This window comes from Toxorhynchites rutilus, chromosome 2 (assembly GCF_029784135.1).
Source record: "Toxorhynchites rutilus septentrionalis strain SRP chromosome 2, ASM2978413v1, whole genome shotgun sequence".
NCBI lineage: Eukaryota > Metazoa > Arthropoda > Insecta > Diptera > Culicidae > Toxorhynchites > Toxorhynchites rutilus.
In genome coordinates this window covers 301,113,773-301,130,795 of record NC_073745.1, presented here as the reverse complement: position 1 = coordinate 301,130,795, position 17,023 = coordinate 301,113,773, and the positions used below count along the sequence as shown (strand labels likewise).

At 39.5% G+C, this 17,023-nt stretch overlaps 2 protein-coding genes across 7 annotated transcripts in view; both read right to left on the bottom strand.

Annotated features, from left to right (window-relative positions):
* Positions 1-17,023, bottom strand: part of LOC129767021 (uncharacterized) — a 478,091-nt gene that overhangs the window by 322,162 nt on the left and 138,906 nt on the right.
* The window catches only part of LOC129769883 (diuretic hormone receptor-like), a 252,668-nt gene that overhangs the window by 99,195 nt on the left and 136,450 nt on the right, over positions 1-17,023 (bottom strand). For all 6 annotated transcript variants that reach the window (XR_008741992.1, XR_008741993.1, XM_055772396.1 and 3 more), the window contains 2 exons: positions 5,730-5,810; positions 4,542-4,618 (listed from right to left, as the gene is read on the bottom strand). Coding sequence is in view for 4 of the 6 variants with exons in the window: in XM_055772396.1 (XP_055628371.1) it covers positions 4,542-4,618; positions 5,730-5,810 (158 nt within the window). In the remaining 2 variants the exon portion in view is untranslated. The remainder of the gene's footprint in view (positions 1-4,541; positions 4,619-5,729; positions 5,811-17,023) is intronic.

The following is a 17,023-nucleotide window of genomic DNA, read 5'->3' as shown; positions in this document are numbered from 1 at the left end:
TTAATATTGGCCTGGCCTCAAAAAAGTTGCATTACTTTCTTATGCTCGAGATACGCACAGTTGTCACCCTTAGTGAAGGAAGTTTTGCTACTGGCAAGCGAAACCTAATCACATACAAAATTCCAGAACGACATTTACATTCTTCTTGGTGAAGCAAAATAAACTCTTTTTGTTGATATCAACAACCTCGAAAACAGTAGCATTGCTTCATTATGATCAAGATTAGCGCAAATGCAATCGTAGTTGAAGGCAGTTTTGCGACTGGCACGCGAACCCAAATAACTTATAACATTCCAGTACGACATTCAAGGTATTCCCCAAATATTTTTTTTGCGCACAACCTTAACGCCTGCTTCGCCATAACGTCAGTTTAATGCATTGAAGCAATGTCAAAGGCACCAACCAAGCCCTGCTTGGAGAAATACTTATGCCACACAGCTTGTACTCTGCTGTAACACCCATCGATGCAAATTCGCTGATGAGTTTGTCAAGAGCGACCGCCTTCACCACCGGCGGGGGGAGCTTGATTTTGGTTGCTGTCTGGGCAACGGCGTTTACATTTTCGACCGACGCGTCAAAGTCGCCTACTTCGCTGTTGTTCGATGTGGTGTCACACTCGTGAAGGCTCGGTTCAGTGCGAGCGCTTTTTACTGCACCAACATCGCGTGCATCATTAGACGATGCTTGCCTCAAAATTTTATTGCCCCTGGCAATGCGTTCGGTTTTTTGCAGGGCTCGAGCCTGCCTTCTTCTTCTCCTTGCTCATCACACATTATGCGAAGCGTCTAATTTATGTCGCGGAAAGAAAAACACACGATACGAGTAACGCGAAAAACGAACTGAAAAAACCACACGACAATATCCAAGTTGGATTACCACTGGTGGGGCCCAATCTTAGATCGAAGCGCAGCGGAAGCAAAGTGATCTGGATTGCTCAACAGTCCGATGCCGAATAAAAGTTTTCATCTGCGAGATCCACTGTTTATACTCTAGGCAAGTGTTCCCCTTCATTCTTCTTCTTTTCCTCTGTTCACGGAGACTTTAAATCCTACGATTTCCCCTTCGTTGCTCGTTATTGACAGCTCTGTTCGGGAAAGCACACAAATGGACAGAACAAATGTATGGGAAAATGGAAACGCTAAAGTTTTCATGAATTTTAATCATTTACAAGGATTCAAGGATTCGAATGTATATATGCATATTAAACAAATCTTAGGGAATTTCCGAATCGTTTGGTATGTAAATCGCCAAAATCCGTTCACGGCAAAAATAGTTATTAACGTTAACTTTATTTCATAAAAACGTGACCTGTTTTCTGATTTGGCACCCTTAATGAAAGACGTAGTTCTACGTCAAAAATAAAGTCCTTGTGGAAAGATCATTCGGATTAATGAGAAAACACTTAAGAACATCCAAATTATTGTAATTTTTTTTATTTTAATGTTACAATTGAAAACCACGAATACAATAAAATATTCGATTTCAAGAAAACAAAAATAATAATGCAGACGATGAAGAAAATTATGTTTGTGTCTCGCAATGCTCTTAAACATTCAGGAAAACAAAAATGCGCCACATGTAGAAAAAAAGACACATACGAAAGCATCTAAATAAACATTAGAACAGAAGCGGGTCACAAAGTTATATTCTTTTCAAAATTTCGAAATGCCAGAAAATATACTAAATTAATAATATACAGATCAATCTGTGCACCTGGCATTCATGCCCAAAAGTAAACATTAGTTCTACATTTCGCATTATGACAGGAAGGTAAGTATGATTTTCTTTATAAGATTATATTCTAATTTGCGATTTATTTCTAGGTTTCATCACTGATATAATTTTTATCACCTACAATTGCTAGACCCAAAAGTGCACGGAAAATATGCGAGGAATATGAATCAACACGGTTCAAATCGTCCGACATTGTCCTCCGTATTGATGATATCAACTCGGTGATGCAAAACTCACTGCCGATTTCGAATTTGAAATTGGCCAACTGATTTGGTTGAAAAACCTGTTAATCAGGTTTGGAAATGTTTTTGGATAATATTAAGGTGCCATCCTCACAAGGAGGAAGAACGTTTTCAGGAACGTATATATTTGATCTTCATATTATTCAATGGATTTCTGTTTTTAGATAAAAGAAACCAACTGTGAAGTTTTAACCGATCTACTGGATAATATAATTTAATGCATTGCGGTGGTTTCCCGGAAGAGCTCGTTTACGCGTCATGGGGGTTTGCAAAACTTCGCGGAGTTTCTGGCAATAGTTTTTGCCGGTAAGGTTCCCAGTACCGACAATCGATCGTATATGTCACAAGGTGCACATTGATGTCGAGTTTGGTAATAGAAGTTGACGATATTTACGAACTAATCAAAGTGCTGAAGCTGTTCTGTTGGCGGTCGCACAGGATACCGCCGTCTCGCATAACGCCCGTGCCAAGTTCTGTATGGCTTCGAGTTTGCTCAATTTCCTTGGTGCGGATGATATTGGAGAGTTGCTGCCACTGATGAAAAGCTTCGAGGGAATCTTCGATAGCTATTTCAAAAGAAACATTCGAGCGGTGCCAATGCCGATGCTGTTGCCCTTCACAGCAGGCCAGTCCGGAACGTAAATCTGTCGGAGAACTGTTTTCTGTGGGATGTGTTGCAGCTGGTACCCGATTGGACTTCGTCCAGGGCAACGCCAAGATGGCCGAGGCGGAAAAGAAGTTCATCAATGTGGCCGCCTTCAAGGTGGGCACAATCACCAGCGGAAGAATCATGACAAGCGTTCGGTTGTTATCAATTAAACGGGGGTTGGTAGGTATATGTGTAGGTGTATATATGTAAATAGGTGTGCGATAGTTTTGTTTTTTATTAGAATAATCATTTCTATTTTAAAGAACACAATTTAATAAAACTAATATAAATGATTTCGAAAATCGTTTCTTTGATATACGGTTAGTGCAAAGTCTACAGAAATAGGCAATATATACATTCAATATATATTTCATGGATTCATTCATGCTGTGAATACAGCATGTAGTACCTTGGGAACAATACGGGACATATTACAGGATTCTAAGAACTACTGTAGCGACACGAAACTGTCTCCAGTTGCCGAAAACCTTAATGCACATCGCTTTCCGCATTTGTGTATTTTCTTTTTCGATTAACGATGTAATCAAAGAAAATAATCGAAATCTTTAAGCTCGAAAGATGTTCTTTCATATTATTGCATACTCATTTCGTTGCTCTCGGGTCAATTTCACGTAAAATCGCGTTTCGCGCTGTTCGATCCACTCATTCATCCACATACTGCATTTATGGAACCGTTTCTGTTTTTTTCTGATCTTCAAATATTATAGGTGCAACCAAGATGGTGGAGTTAACAGGTGGCTCGTAATTTACACTATTTAGAAAAGACGTATGAGGAATGGCAAGACGAAAAGTTTGGATTTGTTTATGTTATTACTTACGTTGGTTTGGTTACATTTGATTTCGTCGAAGGTATTTGAAGCAGTATAATAAATAAACAGTTGACGTTGAAAATAGTAACCTAGTAACCATTATGCATATGCTTCCGCCAGCTGACTCGGCTAATGTGATAGGATTTATTCAGGGAATGCTTTGATCGTGGTAACGCCACTGGCGCATAATTTGCAGCTTTGTTTTTTGTGCTGGTTCATAACGGCAATCAACCGTGCCGACGAAACTGTAGCCAATGTTTAGTGTTGTTTGAGTACCATCTATGTAAATAAGTTCAAACTTACAGGATACGTCCGAACGGCAATTCTGACATTACGTTTTACCTTCCACTTCACTTTCCTTGGGTGCAACGGCCAGGACAAGTGCCATTCAGTGGCAGTAGCCATTTTCATCTATATGTTTTTTCTTTGCAAAATGACAGCGAACGCACACATAGTAGTGTCCAACTCGACAAACAGTTACATAAGTTTAAAGGAGCCAAACTCCTGACTGTATTGTTACAAGTATATATAAACATTTTTCCTTAATTCTAATGTTAATGGTGTAGAAAACCGATTACTCGCGGTCAATTATCTTGAAATGTCGGATTTCCATTATCCACAGTTAGTTGTTTCATCATACGCTCACGATTTTAATTTTTTTTTATTCTTATTTCCGTTTAATAGAATGATGTACACTGTGGATAGCTACGATTGTTGTCGCAGTGATATTGATTTATTTAAATTATATTTAGCTGAGCTCTAGTTTATTACGATCCAATATCCAATTTCATTAGAATATGGTCTTAGTAAAAAGTAGGCTCAGCCTAAATTCAGTCAAATCATCACATGTATAAATTTCATACATCAGAGAGCGACTGTGAACTTTCATTAGTCCTTTTGTGTTTCGTTTTCGCGGTTCGCTGCTCTTTCCCACCGCTCTGATAATTCGAAATTAAGAATGCACGATCACACCAGAGGTGTGCACAACGAAGTTATTGTAAGTCTTGATAAACAAACGTAATTACTGGTAAACATATAGTCATCTCCTGGAATACATGAATAAAAATAAACAGGCTATCAACTTACCGCCGCTGACCGGTCCTGGCCGGATATGGCGATCCCCTTGGCGATGACCCACAGCACGACGAAGACACCGGGGCCTCCTGTCGGGCGAGGAGAAAGAAAAAAAAAACCATAATCAAACGACAGGAAAAATTAAAGTACACAAGAAAGAAAGGAAGGGACGAGGAGTAGCGCCACCATCGCCACTGTTAGTAAATTAGTTCTTCGAAACGGTCGGTAGCCACAAATATGTGAGTGGGATGAGGCGAGAGACAGAGGGAAAAATGAGGGTGGGTGGGTGTAATTACTCGACGGCGATTAAGTACGCGCCACGCTCCGGCACGACGTTGAATTTATGTGGCGTTGAATGCCTAATGAGGAAAAATGCTGTACAAAAGTCCGTCTCCCTCTGAACCAGTAACCTAGTAAGGCATGTGGAGGATTCCCGGTATCCCCGGGGGCGGCAAAACGCGACAAAACGAGATGATAGACGGTTGAGATGGATGCAGTGCTATCATCGTCGCATGGTATTATGGTGGTGTCTGTATTTATGATGTGATAATTATGACTAGACGGGAAATGACAAGTATGCAAAAATAAAAGTTTGTGCGAGACGACGGATTATAATTTGGGCGGGATCAAGCCGGACGATTATTTCTTTGATAACTTTAAGGCAGATTATCAAAAATCTACTCCAAACATTATTATTATTTCCTCCGCTGAATCAGACCATTACAGTCCCACGAAAGCGGTATAAACAGGAAAGCTTAAAATATTGTAGTGTCACTTTACATATTTTTGCATCTCTAATGAAGCGACTGGAAGATAATAATGGAGTGCGCAAAATGCGCTTTAAACTTGAATATTCAACCAAATAATACCTGAATGAGCCTATTTTTTCGTCTCTTCTGAGAACACAGCTTTATGACAAACAATTTCCCAAATGAATACGAGACATTCGCAGCAAAGTTGTAATTGTGCTTCGTTTTCGTTTACGGCGTTCTCAGAAGTAATTTCGGGCGAGAATTAACCGTAAACAATATGAGCAAACTGGGAAAATTTTAATAACACCACCGTAGGCACAGAATTGCAAAAATGTGTGTGTGGGTGTGGGTGGATGAAGAGGAAATAATTGCGAATGTAATGAGAAGTGGCATACACCCAATCAACAAGATTAGCCCAGCTGTGGAAACAATCCATTATCAAACTTACCCCAACCGATGGCAGCGTACATGTTGAACCGCAAGTTGTCTCCAGAGAAGGTTTCCACGACCAACATGTACAGGTAGAGTCCTGCGAAGAGAAAAGACAGAAAAGCGTTAAAGTTCGTATCAGTAATCGGTTCAATTCACAATGATAACTCGGAAGTTCTCAATGATAATCACGCTAAGTCGGAATGAGTTCGTAGCGTGGACAGAAGCATTATTTCCATCGGTTTTCGTTTCCTGCAATCGTTGCTCAGTGCGGCCAAAGACGGTCCTCGATCGAACGTTTGTAAGAAAGCATTAGTGTCTTGGTTGCTCACTGACTTCACACGTGTGGTAAGCGCCAAATGAATGGCGCGTGATGGGCAGGGTGGGAAGATGCATTCATTGTTTCACATCGTATTTTATCCGTTTGGTTCTCACAAGGAAACCGCAGCAGCTATCGGCGGAGGGACGTGACGATATGAAGGATTAATTACGCCGCAATTAGTCCCTCCCACCCGGCGGGGTTCCGGAGAACATGCTTCCCATAGCGAAAAACGTGCGCCAAGCTAATGGGTATTGCTCGCTGTGGCGCGAAAATGGAACACGTCAAGCGCTGCTAGAGTCTGGAAGCGACGAGGAGCGGACAGGATGTGCTTTTCGTCGTGTACTTTCGCAATTAGAGCCTAGAACCTAGGTATCAATTTTCATTAAAGTCTGCAGTGACATCCGGTGTCCTGCGTGTGGTTCACGTGGATGCTAGTGGAGTAAAATGAAACCCAACTTTGGGTCTAGACGTTTATGTTGATATCCTTAGCTTATTCAGAGATATATGACTTCTATTTTACTATTATCATTCGCATAATTAATCTGGAAAGGAGACAGTTTTGACCTATTGCGTAAGGTTGCGCACCACCAAACCAGATTCTAACTCATGTTTTTGAGTTTTTACATTCAAATTTTTCTAAAATGTTTCTGTAATGAGCGAAACATTTTATGCATTTTTTAAATCGACACTCAGAATACTCAATACTCGAAAGTAACCACCCTTACAAAAATGCGTCCCATGAGTAACTTTTAGAAAGCTGTCCCAATTTTAAATTAAAAACCTTTTGAATCATATCAATAATTCATATATTAATACTAGCTGACCTGGCAAACGTTGTTCTGCCATATAAATTGTTTCTAGTAAACATTCTGGTTGTGAAACAAAAATAACTAATCTATCGTAAGTGGGGTATTTTCCCGAGTATGATTACGACCCATCCACTATGCTACAGACAATGATTGCCGACGAAAATAAAAAGGTGCAAAACATTCATTTTCTTAATGTAAAATGTAATGTTAATGTAAAAAATGAAAACTAAAGGGTGTGTCACATCAAATTGCATCACGGAAAAAACGCTGTAGAAATTTAATTTTTAGGAATTATATCTTCAGCTTTCGCTTATAATCAGATAAGAGTGTATAGATCACGTTGGCCATGCTTCACTGTCAATTTTTCGTAAATTTGGAAAAATGTCGTCAAACGAAAAAGAGCGTCGTGAATTAATCCTGCGCACTCATTTCGAGAATCCGGAGTTGTCACATCGGGACATCGGTAAGATGCTGGGAATCGTCCAATCCACGGTCAGCAGAGTACTAAAACGATACTTCGAGAACCTAACCATCGACCGGAAGGTGAAGAACGGCAAAAATGGATGCTCCGTCAGTGAAAAAGATCACAAGCGCGTAGTTAAGCAGTTTAGACGTGATCCGAGAAGTTCGGTCCGGGATGTCGCCAATAAGCTGAATTTGTCAAGTTCATTCGTCCAGCGGACCAAGCAGCGGGAGGGCCTGCGTACATACAAGGTTCAGAAGGCTCCTAACCGCGACGAAAGGCAAAACATGGTGGGGAAGACGTGAGCCCGGAAGCTGTACACCGAAATGCTGACGAAGCCGCATTGCCTGGTAATGGACGACGAAACCTACGTCAAAGCGGACTTTCGTCAGCTGTCGGGCCTGTTGTTCTTCTCCGCAGAGGACAAATTCAGCGTTCCGGAGGAGATTCGCAAGCAGAAACTATCCAAGTTTGCCAAAAAGTACATGGTGTGGCAAGCGATCTGCTCTTGCGAAAAGCGGAGCGCCCCCTTCGTGATGACCGGCACGGTAAACGGGCAGGTTTACCTTAAGGAGTGTCTACAGTAGCGCTTACTACCACTATTGAAGCAGCACGAGGGTCCGACCATCTTCTGGCCGGATCTCGCTTCGTGCCACTATTTAAAGGACGTGTTGGAGTGGTACGAAGCCAACGGGGTCACCTTCGTGCCAAAGGAAATGAACCCGCCCAACGCGCCGGAGCTTCGCCCAATAGAGAAATATTGGGCGATTATGAAGCAGGCCCTCCGGAAGAATCCAAAAGTTGTCAAATCGGAGGCGGACTTCAAGAGAAAATGGATTTCTGTTCAAAAAAAAAAAAAACTACAACCTGACGTTGTACAGAACCTTATGGACGGGGTAAAGAGGAAGGTGCGAGCATACGGGCTTGGGCTCGAAGTATGAATAAAAAGAAAATGCCAAAAGTTGTTTAATAGTTTTTATTTTACTGTCTAAAATTTTCAAAAGGATCGGTCTACTGGGCGAATTTCTACAGCGTTTTTTTCGTGATGCAATTTGATGTGACACACCCTTTATTATCGGGTATTTATTACATTCGGGTGAATGTTCATTCTGGTGAATGTCATTCGGGTATGTGTTACATTCGGGTAAATGTGCTTTGGGTAAACCTGTTTCGGATGAATGGTATTCGGTGGAATGTGACACAACATTCTATGTGGCATAATTGATGCGGGAGAGCTAATTAACATGTATAAATTTTGTTCTAAATCATGTTTTTTACACCCAAAAATCTTTTAAAATCTATTCGCTTCACAGAAATGGAATACGAAGCTCAATGTCCTTTATATCGAACTGCTTGGCAAGTTTGCCACATTTGCCCCATTCGGTTAGACTTGAGTCGGACAGATCTGGAATTCCCAAAGAAATTCTACTATCGATTTCCTCGGGGCATATTTTGTCCGCTAACCATAATAAAAATATGTGTATGAGGCAATCTTCGCTTCTGCCATTCAACCGAATGCATCTATAACATGAGGGACCGAATACGTGGAATGTTATAATAAAGCTCATTAAAGACATAATTTTTATTCGACCACACGTGCTGTAACGTAATGAAAATGCATTGTGTTTTAGCCTAGCAATAGCAATGGCTGTGTCGGTGTTGCTCATGATAGCTGTGGCATCCGATTGAGAACGATTGAGTTACCGGATATTGAAATAGCGTCTCGCAAGATAATGTATTCTTCGTAGGAATCGCAGTCGTATGCTCTCTACTTTCGCGTAATCGTCGATAATGAATTGTTGACACAGCCAACGACATCGAAGAATGACGTTGTCCCGACCGCGTCGAATCGTCATACAATACCCATAAAAATCCATCGAGCTCTCACCACTTTCTTGTTTATTTCGTTTTCTCTAACAGTTAATTCAAAATGAGAATAGACGTTCGTAATGAATAAAATAATTATGGCGGGATCTGGTTGTTTTATGTTTATGCAATATCCGTCTTGTCTCTTCAGAACGGCCGCGGGATTTCCGTCACAAAATTTCTTGCACTGCACTTGATATAGTTAGAAGTAGGAAGGTAGAAGTCTGGCAACGCTGAATATTATGCCTGTCTTCCGTTAAACCGTTTAATGATTGAAAAAGAGTATGATTATAGTTGAGTTTAGAAAGAGTTGTTGTATTGAAGATAAAAAATACTCTCTTGGCTTTGAACAATCGAAGGAAGTACACGTAGCCTTTTTACATCGTGAAAGAATTATGGTGGACGAACCGGTCACCTATTCAAATAAATTTGGAATTGTTAAAGTAAATGTACTAGTGAATTAAATTATTGAAATACAAACTGTCGTGATTACGTGAATTCTTAAGCCCGTAATAAATTGTAACCTGATGAAACATGGTGCCATGACCAGGATTACGGGTGCTGATAATCTCACTGGTAGCCATCGCGACGTTTTATGTGAAATCTAACTTCATATTGGATTCCAAGAGAACGGAAATTCCCTGTTATCGCTGAAAATACATGTGGAAAAATCGACTCGGTTCCCAATACCGACGGCATACTGGCCAAATCGAGGGACGCATCAATATTCAGGACTAACATAGACTTCCGGGCACTCAACCTGCATCAAGGGTACAATTCCCATTCGACTAAGGATTTAAGGTTGTCCATTGATGATTTCGGAAGCGACTGCATTCAATTGGTGAAGCTGTGAAATTTATACAAGGCCTATTTATTGGTAGGCACATGTGAGTGTCTTTCCGATCCCCTCAAATTCAACAAGTGGTGCTTCCTGGGTCTCTCCGATTCTTTTAGCAATTCGTGTCAAAATGTCAGAGAAACAGATTCGACAGAAGGAGCTCAAGCGACTTTCACACATATTCTAGAACTTTTTATTCAAAATACGTGTTGCGTGTTGCTCGGCATATAAATTTTAACAAAGTACTGATAAAAATGGCGCAAGTAATATTACATTGAGAAAGCGAACGTTACAAACGTTAGTGCTATTGGAGAAGAAGAGGGAGAGCACCGTATGAACAGTGTGTATCGACAATGAACTCCAGATTATTGTTTTTCCTTTCAAATCACAATCTCCCGCGTCGTTGTGCGGTCGCCTACCATGTTTCCAGCAATGTCTTCAACAACATGCGCATTGGATCTACACTAGGGGGCCAATGAAAATGGTCATCTCGAGTTTAAAAAAGTTACCCCATAAAAAATGTTCACCACCTCGAAAAAACGCCCTATGCAAAATATCAGCTCAATCGGACTTAAGAAAGAGTGGCGCAAAGCGGTTGAAGTTTGAGTTTTTTGAAAATCGAAAAATTACCTGAGGGGGGAAGGGAAGGAAATCGGGGTTTTCGAAAAAAAAAATTTTGATGCCAAATGTCTTTAAATGGCATGAAACGTCGAGATCTAGTGTCATCTCGAAAAAAATTTTTTGTCAAAAATCGGCACTCTGGGACTCTTTTTTTTCAGAATGCGAAACGAAAAGTATGGTTTATGGTGCCAAATAGAAATAGTTATCTCGATTTTTCATTCGGAACTTGCTACGAAATGTTGATTTGCACAATAATATACCCTATGCAAAATATTAGCTCATTCGAACTTCATTTACTGGTGCCACAAACGTTGAAATTTGAGTTTTTTGGAAAACGAAAAATCACCGAAAATCGAGATTTTGAAAAAAATTTTGGATGCCAAATGTCTTAAAATTGCATTACTCGTCGAGAGTTATAGTTATCTCGAAATTTTTTTTTGTTGAAAAATGTTTTTTTTGGCACTTGGTCGTTTTTCCGTCTGAAAAATTGATTTTTGAAAAAAAAAAATGGGTGGGTTATATCTACGATATAACCGCAAGGTTGACGTGGGACTATCTTAGCATAGCAATCATTTGTTTGTATTGATTAAATTTTTGATTGAATGAAACATTTCCCGAATTCAATCAAATTCAATATATTTGCTTTGTGAGTAAAAAGATTGTATTATTCCATATTAGGTCAATTCATGCATTGTGATAGATTATGTTCTTCGTTACAAGTAAATTTAATGACAGTCCTTTTACGTTTGGTATGATGCCTAGGACAAAACATGTGAACGGAAGAATTATCAAACGATTATTTTATTTTACGTTTCCTTCTGAAGTTTGCATCTCTCAAGTGTACGTATTTCTCGAACCGCGAATTTGCTTAATTTGATGAACTTCAGGCACTCAGTTTCGAATTTGACATGTACGTCGAACGCATATTATTTAATCAATAGGCGTCATTGCAGCAATTGGTTATCAACATCTTGCCTAATCATCAAATGGTATGCGTAGGAATTCAGTGAGCAAAAAATATTAAGGCATATCCTTCAATACAATCTTGAATAAACGAGCCAAAGCGTGGTGTTCGCACCCGCTTTTGTAATCCGTGTTAGGAAAACACTTTTCGGAGTGCAAAAAACATGCGAGTGCCGAAGAACCCCGGAAGACTGTTTTAAGGAAGCATATTCTAGTTTGCACAAAGGCAAGCGAGTACAAAAGTACTCGCAGTTTGCATTTATTTGCTGAGCCGATTTCCCCAGACATATTAGTTTTGAAATCTGTGTTAGGCAAACACATTTTAGTCGGAACAAAAATGCCCCCGACTTGCATGAATTTGCAATGCCAATTTCCTCAGACACCTTGGTTCAAAGTCTGTGTTGGGGAAACACATTTCAGTCGGAACAAAAATACCCCCGACTTTCATGTATTTGCAATGCCGATTACCCCACGCTCCATGGATTTGAAGTCTGTGTTGGGGAAACACATTTCAGTCTGAACAAAAACACCCCCGACTTGCATGTATTTGCAATGCCAATTTCCCTAAGCTCAATGTATTTGAAGTCTGTGTTAGGGAAACACATTTCAGTCGGAACAAAAATGCCCCCAACTTACATGTATTTGCAATGCCGATCTCTCCAACGCTGCTTGGTTTTGAAGTCTGTGTTAGGGAACACATTTCGATAAGAACAAAGGCCCCATACTTTCATGTATTTGCAATGCCGATTTTCCCAAGGCTGCTTGGTTTTGATGGCTGTGTTAGGGAAACCGTAGATCGGGCCAATCAAAATGAGGTAGTTAGGGCGTTTAGATAACGCTTAACATTTTACAGTTATTCAATTGTTTATCTAATGAAAAATAACATTCTATTAATAGCGATAGAAGCGTAGAAATATTCCCTATCAATTAATGCAAACATCTTTACGATCCAGTAAGAAATGTTCGAGTTATAAGCATTCGAAATCTTGCATTTTTTCCTGCATGTTCTGTGTTTAGGTTTTCATTTTACCTCCCATATATTCCGGTCAGACGTAGTCCCACGTCAAAACCTTTTTATTTGAGATAATTGAAAATCTCAACGTGTCATGCAATTTCAAGACATTTGGCATCAAATTTTTTTTTCAAAAACCCCGATTTCCGCTGATTTTTCGGTTTTCAAAAAACTCAAATTTTAACGTCTGCGACACCAGTAAATAAAGTCAGAATGAGCTAATATTTTGCATAGGGTATATAATTGTGCAAATCAACATTTCGACAACACAACAACCATACTTTTCGTTTCGCATGCCGGAAAAAACTAAGTACCAGAGTGCCGATTTTTGACAAAAAAAAATAAATTCACTAGATCTCGACGTTTCATGCCATTTTAAGACATTTGGCATCAAAAAAAAATTTTCGAAACCCCCGATTTCCTTTACTCTTTGGGTCATTTTTCGATTTTCAAAAAACTCAAACTTTGACCGCTTTGCGCCACTCTCCCTTAAGTCCGATTGAGCTGAAATTTTGCATAGGGTGTTTTTTCGAGGTATGTTCACCACCTTTGTATAGGGTAACTTTTTGAAATTTTAGGGTCGATTTTTTCCCATACATTCATTGGCACCCTACTAGTTGCTGTGCGTGTCTACGTGGAGTACAAGGAGACGATGTTCCAATGTGAATCCTTAGCATGGAGCTCGTTCCTTCTCAGTCACAGGCTAAGAACAAAAATGAGTTTTGTAGCGTGGCAGACGCGTCTGGCAGAAAATAATAAAGACATAATATATAGCCACAATCGTGTCTTCGTGAAATTCAGCTTTTTTTTTGGAAGATCACGTTTGATATTGCGTTGAAGATAAAAAAAAATATTTGAAAAATACGGTTTAATGCAGAAATTGAATGGATCACAAGTCGGTCATGCTCGTGCAAACGCATGATAAGAATGATACCTTTTTCGAAATGCCACACATTACTTGCATTTCAATCACATTTCACGACAGAAAGTGTCACCATTGAACGATATATTCCCGCTCAGAAGACGATTTTCGTTCCCTCACTTCCTGGAAACTCCTTTCAACACGTTTCATCGCAAATGTCGCGTCTCGCAAGTGTCCGAGCTGTCATAACCGCGCAAAACTTTTGGTGGAAATAAAAATGGTGAAACGCTGTCCCGTTCTGAATTTGCATTTTCCATATCCCAAGCCTTGGTTTGGTTTGCGTATTTCCACCGTCTTGAGCAGCTCTTCAAGGAATCCGAGCCGAATTAACTGTAGATTATTATTATATCCAACAAGCAGCAAAAGATTATGGCGGAAGCAACCGGCGAACCACGTGATGCAAATGATAATGTGAATATTTCCGACGTTTCATTTTCGCCATCATAATCCCAGTCCCAGTTTCGAGAGCGAGCAATAATAGCAGCGCTTCTCGGGAAAGACGTGGTCTAGGGCTTTATGAAATTCTTCATAATCATACCGTGTGCTTATGAAGTCTTTCGGCTCCTCATAGTGGTTTAAGACGGGCATGAATGCACTCAAAGAGCGCTGCAGGAATGGGATTGTGAGCGGACGGAGAGCTTATGGACACCTTCTGTTGCCGCATTCAGACGTTCTATCAACTGTATTTTTCTGTCCAAGCCAGTGCTTCCGAAACGGAGATGAGCTTGTCATTTTCGTTTCCACCATATTCAAGTTGGATTCGAGTCTCAATTCCCTGCGCTCCATCTTTTTCAGATCGCAAATGTACTTTTATTTTTTTTTCCCGGAAACATGTTTACTTTCGTCGCTACCGTCATCCGTACCGTGTTGACGAGAAGAATCAATGCGGGACACATAAGCTAGAAATAATAGCCCCAACCAACTGGCATCGTGTGTCTGTGTAGGTGTCTGTATGTGCGTTGAAGAAGCTCTTGATAGATTGATTAGATTGTCAGCCCCACCCGCACCATCCGCCGACCGTAAAAACCGTCTTGTTGGAGAACATTATTTTAGCTTAGCTTTCGCTCAGATTTTACCGAATCGTGCCAACGGTCTTCCTCACCCCCGCATTCCCCTTGTATAGCCATTATCCCCGGGTCTGATGCAGCCGATAAAGGTGATTTAAATGGAAGTCGTGTGTCTTGCCTTGCCATCTACATATATTGTATTGGTTCGTTCGTATCGTAGAGGATATGCTCTAACTTTGACCAGTCATGGGGCGAATACGAATGAGCCAAGCTATAACACCTCAGCTTTATTGCTTCGCCATAAAGTGGCCAGGCTCTCCGTCGTAGGCTAGCCGGCTGGCTGATGGTTTCAGCGATACCGAAGGTGTCTTATGTTCTAAGTTTCAATTTAGTAGTTGGACGTTTCTGCTGGATTAAGTGGACTTAGAGCAGCAGTTTGTATGCAGCCATTAGCATCATGCATTCACATCGGACGTCCAAAGTTCGACTGATCTATTGTTAATTAAGTTGGGTTCAAAGTATGCAAAGTATGGTATGGAAACCACTGAAAAAAAAAATGTTTCACTCGTTACATTTTTGTGTGTAAATTATCGCGTTTGACATGTTCTTGACATGTTTCTGAATAGGAAAAAGTTTGCAGAATATGTAAATCGCGATAATACAAATGTTACTAATTAAACATTGATAGTAATTTTTCAAAGAAAAAACATGAAAAAGTTGTTGTTCGAAAATTCTTTTCCCTGTAAAAGTGCCCATCTCCCGATCTATGGGTGACTTGTTGGAAATTGTAAAGGCTATTTATATATATTTTTTCAGAACTTTTAAGAAACAAATTTTTTTTTGTTCAATTATTTTTTTTCCACAATTTATTTTCTAATGAATATACTTGTGTATAGAAAATATAGAGAATATCAAGTAAATTGAGGAAAAAAAAATAATTGAACAAAAAAATTTTTGAAAATTAAAATTCATTTTTCTCGAAAACATGTTTCTAAAAAGTTCTGAAAAAATAGATATAAATAGCCTTTACAATTTTCAACAAGTCATATTAAATAATTTCCTGCAATTCATTCTTCGACTAAAATTTTGTAGGTCTGATAGATTTTGTGTGAGAAATTACTTGGAATTTTGAGTTTTTTTCCCCTTTGATTCGTTTTCGATCATAACTCAAGAACCAAAAACAACGCCTCCCTAATTTTTGGATATGTTATGTAGAAAATTCAGGATTTCAAGAAAAAAAATATAAAAAAATAGCGCCCTTGGTCCCGAGATCATGTAAACCATAAGAAACAAATACAATCAATAATTACAAAACCGAAATCCAATTTTTTTAAGTATAATATTGTTCCAAAAAGACTAGCTAATTGGTTTTAATTTGATATGCCGATCATCTGAATCGGTTCAGTAGTTCAAGAGTTATGATTTTTTGAAAAAAGTCACGTTTGGAAAAAAGGAGGAGAGAGCCGATTTTTCGGACCACCCTAAAATGGAAATGGGCACCCTAATAAAAAAAATAAAAAAATACGAGTCTAATACTTTACGGTAAGGACGAAAATCAGAGAACCGCTATATCGGTTTCGCATGGAATGGCTGAATTATTATAAATAGATGGAAGCTCTGGATTGAATTATTTTTCCTCAAAGTTTTGTCACTTCCTTTTTTTGCTTGAGCAATGGTATTAATATTTTGTCCGACACTGTATGTACACAACTTCAACTTCACCGTGTTGGATTTAGACTACATGTATTGCAAACATAATTGTAGTTGCGTTTTTCGCCTTATATATGTCTGTTTGAACACACATAACCATCCTTGCTTTTTACATTCACACATCACCACAATACAGACGAACGTCACTTCACGGTGAAAACGAAAAGAATTGTATGTGATTTGTATGCATTTCATTCCGTTTTCACCGTGAAGTGATGTTCGTGATCAGGCCCATTGTGTTTTTCCTCTAGTATGGGAAAAAACTTTTGTTTATACTGATTATCTACTGCTCATAGAAGCACCGTTTTGATTCGTGGAAAGGTTCACTAGACATTAAGATACGTTTCAAAAGAGCATTGTTGAATAAAGTATAAGATTAAGAAAGTTCTTTGACGTGGTGGTTGAGAGCAGACAAACGACTCCATTCTCAGTTGAGATGCTGAGTTTGAGGGAATCCAACTTTCTGAGATTTTTGTTGACTTTTCCTAACCGCAAATTTCAATTTTTTTATTGACAGCAAATCCAGAAACGGTATTTTTCGATGGAAAAATGATGCTGCATCTTTTTTTTTGTAAATGAGTAATGTTCCTTAATCCAATCTTCCAGTGTATACTATGTTTGTGACATCCATTACCGAGGAATCACCCAACGTGCACGTGGCCGAATCACTCCTCCGTTGCTGTTGGTATATCAATGGGGCGATGCTGTACGACTCATAACGTGTGTGTGTGTATGTATGTGTGCGTGTGTGTGTTTGTGTGTTTGTGTGTGTGTGCAACA